Source organism: Echinops telfairi, unplaced genomic scaffold, assembly GCF_000313985.2.
Source record: "Echinops telfairi isolate 266 unplaced genomic scaffold, ASM31398v2 ScPeMD7_3;HRSCAF=10, whole genome shotgun sequence".
Taxonomy (NCBI): Eukaryota; Metazoa; Chordata; class Mammalia; order Afrosoricida; family Tenrecidae; genus Echinops; species Echinops telfairi.
In genome coordinates, this window is record NW_022103899.1 from 26956576 (window position 1) to 26966771 (window position 10196).

The 10196-nt window shown below is 35.7% G+C and overlaps 1 protein-coding gene across 3 annotated transcripts in view; it reads right to left on the bottom strand.

Annotated features, from left to right (window-relative positions):
• The window catches only part of FAM126B (family with sequence similarity 126 member B), an 89008-nt gene that overhangs the window by 31431 nt on the left and 47381 nt on the right, over positions 1–10196 (bottom strand). For all 3 annotated transcript variants that reach the window (XM_045294899.1, XM_045294900.1, XM_030887024.2), the window contains exons 5-7: positions 7150–7329; positions 4549–4629; positions 2001–2116 (exon numbers count right to left, since the gene is read on the bottom strand). In XM_045294899.1, coding sequence (XP_045150834.1) covers positions 2001–2116; positions 4549–4629; positions 7150–7329 — 377 coding nt within the window. The remainder of the gene's footprint in view (positions 1–2000; positions 2117–4548; positions 4630–7149; positions 7330–10196) is intronic.

Below are 10196 nucleotides of genomic sequence, written 5' to 3' on the forward strand. Positions count from 1 at the left end.
TCTTTCTAATACACATATGAGTGTCTATAAATTTGTTTTTCTAGTCTACCTGGACTAATACAAATACCTACTGTGAGTTACCTATTGTTCTATTTGTGAAAATTTTGGTCTTCTTTACATTGAGTCATAATCCATACACAATGTTACTGTATTGTAAACTTGGAGATTAAATAAAGTATGCCTCACTGGATATTGGAAATACAAACTCTCATTCCACACTTGGCCACCAGAATGCTAACAATCAACCTTCTAATTAGTATGCTAAGAAAAAAAAAACTAGTGGCTCTGAGGTATAAACTGTCTTATCCTTCTAAAACCTCCAGTCTTTTACCCAGCTACCTGTGGAAAGGGAGGGATCGGACCCTATGATTTCTTCTGCAGAAAGCAAGATACATTTTGCAGAAGAAAAAGAATAGGTTCCTATTTTAAAAGACTATTCAGAAAACTACAACAAAGCCTCTGGACATACAAAATACAATTTGTTGTTGTTGTCAGGTGCCATCAAGTAGGCTGCAACTCACAACTACCCTACGTACACGAGAACACTGACCAGTCCTAAGCCATCCTCACAATTGTATATTCAAGGCCATCATTGCATCTATTGTGTCAACTTGTCTTTTTTTTACTGCCCATCTGCTTTACCAAACATGTATCTTTTTCCAGGGACTGATCTCTCCTGATAACATGTCCAAAGCACGTGAGACAAAATCTCACTATCCTTGCCTCTAAGACGGCGGTTCTCAACCTGTGGGTCGCAACCCTTTCGGGGGTTGAACAACCCTTTCACAGGGTTCTTCTGATTCATAACAGTAGCAAAATTACAGTTATGAAGTAGCAACGAATATAATGTTATGGTTGGGGTCACAGCATGAGGAGCTGCATGAAAGGATCGCAGCATGAGGAAGGCTGAGAACCACTGCTCTCAGGAGCAGGCTCGCTGTACTTCTTTCAGGGCAGATCTGTTCTTTTTCTTTTTTATGTGTGTTCTTTTGACAATCCGTGGTACCTGCAATATTCTTTGCCAGCACAATAATTCTGTTGAATTTTTCTGCTTCAGTCTTCTTATTCTGAGAGACTAGCTACTGCAACGCTATGTTGACTGCTGAGTGGCCTGCCTCCCTTCCCCCTCTCATCTCAGAAATCCCCACTGGTGACTGATTTTAGAATGTACTTTTATGTTCCTGGGATCAGAACACTGTAATTAATAATATTGTTCCTTTTGATGTTGTAACCAGGACATTACTATTATTATTTTATTAACCAGAATGTTATAACCAATCCTGTACCCTACAATGCTCACTTACTCTAAAGAATAAAAATATTAATTTTGCTTTTTTTATAACCTTTTGCTCTATAGGAAAGTTTCTGGTAAATGGGCTATTGCCTGTATAATCTGGCTGTTATCTCCACTGGGGACTGCAATCAAAGAATTGCTTTTAGATTGTAGCAGTCCAGTTATAACTGAATAAAGACTCTTCTAAATTATCAAGACACTGTAGTAGCTGTCATTTATTTGAACCCGCAATTCAATGTCCAACTTCACATGCATATGAGGTGACTAAAATATCATGAATTGGGTCAGGTGCACCTTATGCCTTAAAGTAACATTACTGCTTTTCAACACCTCAAAGAGGTCTTGTGCAACATTAGTGAACATGTATAATGTGCTAGCCAGGCATTGTGCTGTTTCAGGTACCGCCTTATTTATTCTTTACAACGTGTAGAGTTGTAAAGTAAACTTGTAAACTGCAGGGCTAAAACATGAATTGTGGTTTGGCTGATTCTAAGTCGCCATTTTTAGTTTTCATATTCCTTGATAGAAGATGATCATTACATAACAACAAATATTAGATAGATGTGTCTTTCAATGATGTTACGTATCACTAGTATAATGTATTTAACTTTTTGCTTCCTCTCATACCAAACATCAACTGAAGTAATTATCCTTAACTATTAAGCAGGCATTAGTAATTGTTACTGTCTATAGTTTTGATCATTACCGGTTTTGTGCAGTGAATGTTTCCCTCTGTGGATGGAGATCACTATAAACAACCCTGAGGAGATCATGCTGGCACAATGCCCCTTCTGTCAAAGCCATGGATCCTATTGTTGAGGGCTGAAAAAAAAAAGGAGACAGTGACTCTAAAATCAAGTAAAAATTGTTACTATGTAATGCTATTCAAACTTGCACAAGATTTTATGTTTTAACAAAAAGCCGCTTAAGATCCTTTCTTCTTTTTGAAAGCCTTTTCAATTTCGCAGTTATAAAAATCCTATAATTCCTTTCCATAATACATGTATAAACTAAAACATACTATTTTTTAAAAAATAGAATAAATCTATATTTAGGACAGAGAATTTTAAAAGCTGCTTAAAAAATAAAGCTTATAAATAATTTTAATTTGCATTCCAGAACACACAATAATAAAGCGGCTCTAATCTAAACTATAATGAAACATTTATTAGTGGCAATAATTAATAGCATGTTTCTAAAGTTAAAGAAGGCATACATTCATCAATGAATCCCACCCTTCCATTTGTTATAACATGATACAAAGAGTCCTGGCAAAACAAGAGGCACTCTATTTCCAACACAAAGCAAAGGTCTAGGGGGAATTAATTAAGGAAATAAATAGCTACATCGAGTTATGATACATGTATAGTAACAAATTTATGAATATGGAGTATAATTTTTAGTCAAGGGGCAAAGTTTCCTTAAATTGGCTGGGGATTGTCCAGTCCAAGAGGCCCTATCAGGCCTGTGAAATTTCAATACTAGCTAACTTCACATGTATCACCAAAGAGCAGCAGTTCCAGCTATCACATTAGGGATGAACTAATTAAATGTTTGAGCAGTAAGGCCCAAGAATGACATTAGAAATATCCTGTGGCAGTTATATAATCTCCTGTCAACTTTCAAAGGGGTGGAGTCTAGCCTGTCAATGAGGTCATAGGCAATAATGCCTCTGTGAGCATGGCCTTCCCCGTTAATTCTGGGAAATCCTGTCTTCCTCCCTGGAGGCAGGACACACACTCTCTCTGCTTGACATTCCTGTTGACAAGCCACATGGAGCTAAGCTGATGAAGCCAGAGACCTGGGGCTGGAGGAACCACACAGAGACCCATGCAAGCACTGAGATGTTTCCACTGCCACTGGATCCACAAGACTTTCCATCTACTGGCCTGTGATCTTCCAGCATTCAACGTCACTACAGGTGTTCCATGAATCTGAAAAGATATTTATAGAATGGTTTCGGACATATGGGCTAATATAGAATTTATGGACTTGATCTGGACTGGGCTAGGATGTTTTCTTAATATACAATTACTCTTTGATATAAAGCTCTTTCTTATACACAAGTGTCTATATATTTGTTTCTCTAGTCAACCCAGATTAACACATCCAAACGGCCCTTGGCAGAAAAGAAGGTTCCCCACTCCTGTTTTAAAGGTTTCCCTTATAACTGTATCTGCTAATAGCCACTAGACACCAGAAACTTGATTCATATTTCTGTATTGGATTTTATTTCAAGAGAGCAAGTATAAAGAATTCAGTTTAACAAGAGTCATTTACCTTTAAGAGAGTATTTTCACATTCTTCAAATAAAATACAAACAAAACCCAAAAGGTTTTTGCTGAACAAGTAGAATTTTTTAACATGAAATATCAGAGTTAAAACTCTTCTAAGTAGTCAATTTCCTAAAGAATAACAAGAGCAAATCAATCTAGCATAGGTAATTTCTGAGTAACTGTCATGCCTGGTGGCACAACAGGCAAGCACTTAGCTACTGAGCAAAAGGTCTGCAGTTTAAGACAACTTACCACTTGTCCATCTGCTCTCATAAAGACTGAGGCTCAGAAAGGCCTAGAGTGCAGCTCTGCCCTGTCACCTAAGGTCACTAGGAGTGAGAACCCGCTCCAAGGCTCACATCAGCAAGAAAGAGATATGGAAGACTTTCAAAAAAATAAATTTTCAAACCCACATAAGAGTAATAAACAAAGATGAAAAATGACCTAAGTGGAAGAATAAAAAGCAAACAAAAACTAGAGAAAAAATTTTCATTAATTACTGTTTCTCTTAACACAGCTCAGCTTTATATTATTAATAACAAACATCTACTTTTAAGAAGCAAATCTGTAAAGATGCATTAGGAATATTTATCTCCAAGAAGAAACTGACTTTTCATCTTTTTTTTTTTTTTTGGTATAAGAGGTCTATATACAAAAGCGATTGAATATTGAGAAAACATCCCAGTCCAGATCAAGTCCATAAGTCCAATATTAGCCCATATGCCAGATACCAATCTATAAATTCCTCTTCAGACTCACGCAACATATGCAATGACGCTGAGTGCAGGACAATCACATGTCAGTGGGTGGAAAGCCTTTTAGCGGTGGAAGCATCTCAGTGCTGGCAGGGATCTCCACATGGCTACTTCAGCTCCAGGGCTCTGGCGTAGCTCCATGTGTCTTGTCAACAGGAATGTCTCACAGAGAGCGTTTTCATCTCTTAGTGTAATTTTATTCTACCTTTCCAGAGTGACTTACCTCATGGTATATTGAAGGCTTAGACAAGGAAGGAATAGTGAAAGATAGAACTTTATTGTTTCCATCTTTATCAGCAATTTCCTATAGTTTAAAAAAATGCAAAAAGATGAGTTAATCAGAGGCCTATGGTACATGAAATGATGACTACTTTCTTAACTTATAAAATATATTATTAACAGGTGAGGACTTTTCCCCTAATGTGCTGGAAACATTCTCACTGACAGAGAGCAGTTACAATGTGTTAGACTGCACCCAATGAAGGGCAGGCAACTTGCAAGACCTACAAACAGGGCGATCCTTTAGTCCCAGCTTTCACGGGTTTCATTATATAAAAATTTACTACTCTAAGTATAGCTTTTCTTTCTTTTATAAGTTTTATTGGCACATAATCCACATATTATGCAATTCAGGAATTCAATAATATCAAGAGTTGTTTAACTGTTACCAGAATCAATTTTAGAATATTTTCTTGTTTCTTGTACTCAATGTTATTACCTCCCCATTTCCCCCCAACCTCCCCTGTCATACCTCCAAGAAACCATTAATACAGTTACTGTTTTATCTATGTATAACTTTTCTAACTTATTACCACATTTAAATAATTCACTAGTAGAGTTATAATTCTTAGAGAATTAATGAGCACCGTACCACTAAACTAAACCAATATGAGAGTCTTCAAAGAGTTCAAGAAAAAATGGAATTAAAAGAAAATTTTAACATATATTTTAGTTCTCAAAGTAAGCTCTATCAAAGACACAACCCTTTTGTAAGAAATGATATCCAAAAAAAAAAAGAATAAGAAAGAAAATTATATCCGCCATTTAGTCCATCCCTAAAGAACCAAATGTCCTGGGAATTTAACCAAGATAATGCAGACATTTTACTTTAAGTAAAAAAGTGGGTGGCCTTTAAAGTTTTTTAAATTAGGGGAACAAAAGGAGTGAGACAGAGTCAAATCAGGACTGTAATGATTTTCACAGAAATTCTCAAAATGTTGGCCTTGTTTGAAAAGAAGAATGAAGAGAGCCTTGTCTTGGTGGAAAGTCTTCACCATTATCTATGGTAGCTGTCACAGATGGTTTTCTCTTAACGTCTGGACCACTTTCTCAAAACACTTTCAGAGTAACAGATGACATCCTTCTTTGGTTCTCCAGTCAACAAGCAAATGCCTTGAGCAACTCAAACACTGCTGTTATGATCTTTATTCCTCAACAGCCCACTTCTGCTTTGACTGGCCCACTTCCACCTCTTGGTAGTCATCGCTTTCATTGTGCTTTGTTTTCAGGATAATACTGGTAAAGAAATGTTTCATCTCTTGTTACAATTCTTCAAAAAAAAAAAAATCAGGATCTTATTTTAGGGCGCGAACAAGAATGTTTCCTTCCAAATTCATGTGAATGGTACAACACTGCAGATTTCACTTTCAACATCGTGTCCCTTCTTAAAATAAGTTATCCTGATGTCAAGGATTGCAGCTTTCAGTATGGATTATATCTCAATGTTATAATTCAAAATACTCACAACTGGACCAGTGGGTAACATGATGATCAATGGAGAAAAGCTTGACGTTGTAATGGATTTCATCTTGCTTGGAACCACAATCAAGGCAGCAGCAGTCAAAAGCTCAAAAGATGCATTAGACTGTGTACATCTGCTGCACAAGTCCTCTTTAAAGTGTTGAAAATAAAGGAGGTTACTTTGATGACCATGGTGTGGCGGACTCAGCCATGGTATTTTAATTGCCATTTAATGCATGGGAAAATGGAACACTGAAGAAGGAAGCCAGAGAAGAATGGGTGTATTTCAGTCAGGGTGCCGGAGAAAAGTACTGGAAACCATGAACTGTGAAGAGAACAAGCTAATCTGCTTTGGAAGAAGTCCAGTCAGAATGCTCCTTAGGGGCCAGGATGGTGATGCTTGGTCTCTGGAGAGGAACATCACGCTTAGCAATGTAGAGGGAAAGCGAAAAAGAAGAGGGATAGGCTGACAGAGCGGCTTGTAACAATGGGCTCAAACATAACAATTGTGAGGATGGTGCAGTGTTTCCTTCTGTTGTACTTAAGGTTGCAATGAGTTGGAAATGACTTGATGGCACTCAATAATAACATTTACAAACTGCTGATTATTTGAAGCTATTTTTTCCATAGTTTTTTTGTAAAACATCAATGATTTGACCATTCACATAGATTTTATGTTTGTTTTCACTTCAGTTTTAGAAATATTCATATTGCTCTACTATGGGTTCTTTCTAAACTGATGTCTACCATATATACTCCAGTATAAGCTGACCCAAATATAAGGCACCTAATTTTACTGCATAAAAAATGGGCTGAAACACTCGGCTTATACATGAGTACATATGGTAATCCTCCAAAATGCCTTGTTCAGACACATCATAACAAATCAGTGTGTTTACTTTTCTGTTAATTTTTTTTAATTTTGTCTGTTTTTTCTTAAGACATTTTCTATGAATTTCTATGTACCCATGTTTAACATTCCTCATACAACATAGCAGCAAAGGCAGACACACAAATCAATTTTCATGTTAAATTTATATAATATGAAAGCAAGATTACAAGTAATTAGAAACTTTCAACTTACCAAATTGTAAATTCCTAACAGAAGTGCTTCAATACAACCATTACTTTGCCTGTCTCTGCTAACTGTAAGCCGTAAATAAACCCATATCAATTCTGGCAAGAACTGCAATGTGAACCTCTTAAGCCGAACTTCAGAGCGACGATAGAGCTCAAAGAGTTGGTGGCAGACAGGTTCCAGGAGCTGAAGCAAAAATAAAATGCACTAGTTATTTCCATTCTTTTGTCTGTAACTGTTTTTCAATATACCACGTGTTTGTCAGTTTGTGGTATTAAAGTGGGACAAGTACAGGTATAAAACAGATGGATAGCTCTGCTGGAAGTTATGTCATGGATATTTATCATACCAGCAGGGTCACCCAAAGTGAACAGGTTTTCTCCGAGCTTCCAGGCTAAGAACAGACCGCTCAGAAGGACCACGCTGTCCACTTCTGAGGAATTAGTCGCTGAAAACCTATGGACAATCCTGAAACACTGAGACCAGGCGATGCTCCGCTCTGTTATACATAGGGTAGTTATGACTAAGAACCAATTTGATGACACCTAACAACAACTTATTTTTAAGTATGAATTTACCTATGTAATATTAATTCTCAATATTAATTTTTTAATATTTTGAACAAAAAACCTTAATCCCTATTTGTCATGAGACCATAACTAAACTGACCTAACCCTTATTATAAGAAATACTTTTTACCCATATAATAATATCTAGATACCTTTCAACATATTGCACAAAATTATTAGATGAGAAGGTGTTTAACCAATGTATATATATTTGTGAGTCCTCTTTTTCTTACCAACCTTTAATAATTTCCATGTCAAAATTTTACACTGTAAAAAACAAATTATAAATCAAGCAGTAAAAACACTTTAATACATAATCTTTAGGTATCCAAAGTGCTAGTTAACATTTTAAATGTAACTAAAAGAAATTAATTACTGTTACATTTTAAAATTAGTTTCGTTAATCATATTTATTTAAAAGATTTTGAGAATCAAAGTATACAGGAATCTATTTTTAAATATTTAGTTGGCTAATTTTTATTATGCCAAACAGTAAAATGGCTCATGAGGGAATCTCAGGCCAGTGAAAACTGAACAGAATGAGAACAATTAAAATAAGCTTTTCTAGTTTTCCCTAAACACATACTACCAATTTAGACTGGTTTTGCTGAAATAACTAGCCTGCACAAGTCTGGCATGGCAATAATTTTAAAAGATAAAATACTAGTAAGAAAATAATATTAAATTTAACAGGTAGTACTAACAATAAAGTAAGGGAAAAGAAGGAATAAAATTAACGGTCACACATAAGTGTACCAAGGAAATAAAGTAAGACTGCAAAGCAGTATGTTGTGCCTATTTGAGAGCTGATGTCCTGAATTCAAAGTGGGCAAGTAACAAGGGCAGTTATAAAGCAGATGAATAGCTAGATTTTATCCAGTGTTGCTTTTGCCCACACAGCATGAACTGAGAGAATGAGAAGCAAAGGTGTTAGGAATGTTTAAAAATTATTAATTGTAATGATGGTCGATGAAAATGTAGCTGGGAAAAGATAAGAGAAACATTAAAGGGAGAAGACGTGTAATAGTATCATTAAAAAACGATAGGGAAAAAAAATGATAGGGTTAAGGGATTTGAGGTCTCTTTGAAGTATAAAAATTGCTAGGGCGTCAAAGGAATCTGGAACATAAAAGGATAAATACATGAAGCAATATGCTTCATTGAGTCCAGCAATGAAAACTTTATAACACAGATTGGCCATTACAAAATAATACTGAATTTCGAGGACGTATGTATAATTGTAGAACTTCTATGAATTTAAAGCAAACTTGTCTGCATGATGCCATAGGTTCTAATTACTATTATACACGGCATGTGACATACTGAAATAACTTATTAACTAAATAGCATATTATATTTCAGAATTATGATTAAAAGGACCCTCCTATAACTAAAGTCCAACATTGCTTTGAGGTTCTATAGAATTATTATTTTTTAAATCATTTTATTGGGGGCTTGTACAACTCTGATTACAATCCATACATACATCCATTGTGTTGAGCACATTTGTACATATGTTGCCATCATCATGTTCAAGACATTTTCTTTCCACTTGAGCCCTTGGATCAGCTCCTCATTTTTCCCCTCCCTCCCTCATGAATCCTTGATTATTTATAAATTATTATTATTTTTTCATGTCTTACACTGATTGATGTCTCCCTTTTCTGTTGTCCATCCCCCTGGGAGGGGGTTATATGTAGATCATTGTGATCAGTTCCTGCTTTCTCACCCTACCTTGCCCTTACTCTCCTGGTATAGCTACTCTCAATATTGGTCCTAAGGGGTTTATCAGAATTATTACTCTTATAAAGTCTGAGCACATGTTTAGAACCATTTGACCTGATAAGAGAAATGATGAAAATACAGACCTGCTCTGACAACTAGTTGATTATAATTATAATAAATGCTGGGTCTTAACCTTAGATAACTCAAATTATAATATTTCCATTTCTATCCAGGACAAGGTTTCATGTATTATTATTATGAAGTATGACAATAAAAAATAGCTGAGTACTTGTTAATGTCATCATATTCAAAATATAATAATCTCAGAAAGTTATAATATATGTGTGTACTCATTCCCATGTCACAACTGCTGAAAACATTCCTGGAACACCTCTTTGGGAAGTAGTTTTAGTGTCCGTTTAGAAGGTACAACACAGAGTTTTGTAATTCATAATCCACCACAATTTATCCCTGCAATAGAACAGAAGGTTTCTGGCATTTAAGATCTAACGACTCAGTATCAGCAAAGCATCTCCACTCAACGTAAGAAAAGCAACCTGCCTTTAATGTTTATCGTCACTAAATAATAAGCTTCTCTATATCCCGTATCACCAAACCTGAACATCTATTATATTTAACATACTATTGTGCAGTTAAGTTTCGGTGCTTTAAAAAATGCTAAATGCAAATGTTTTGAGAATGATGAGGGCAACATATGTACAAGTGTGCTTGACACAATGGATGGATGTATGGATTGTG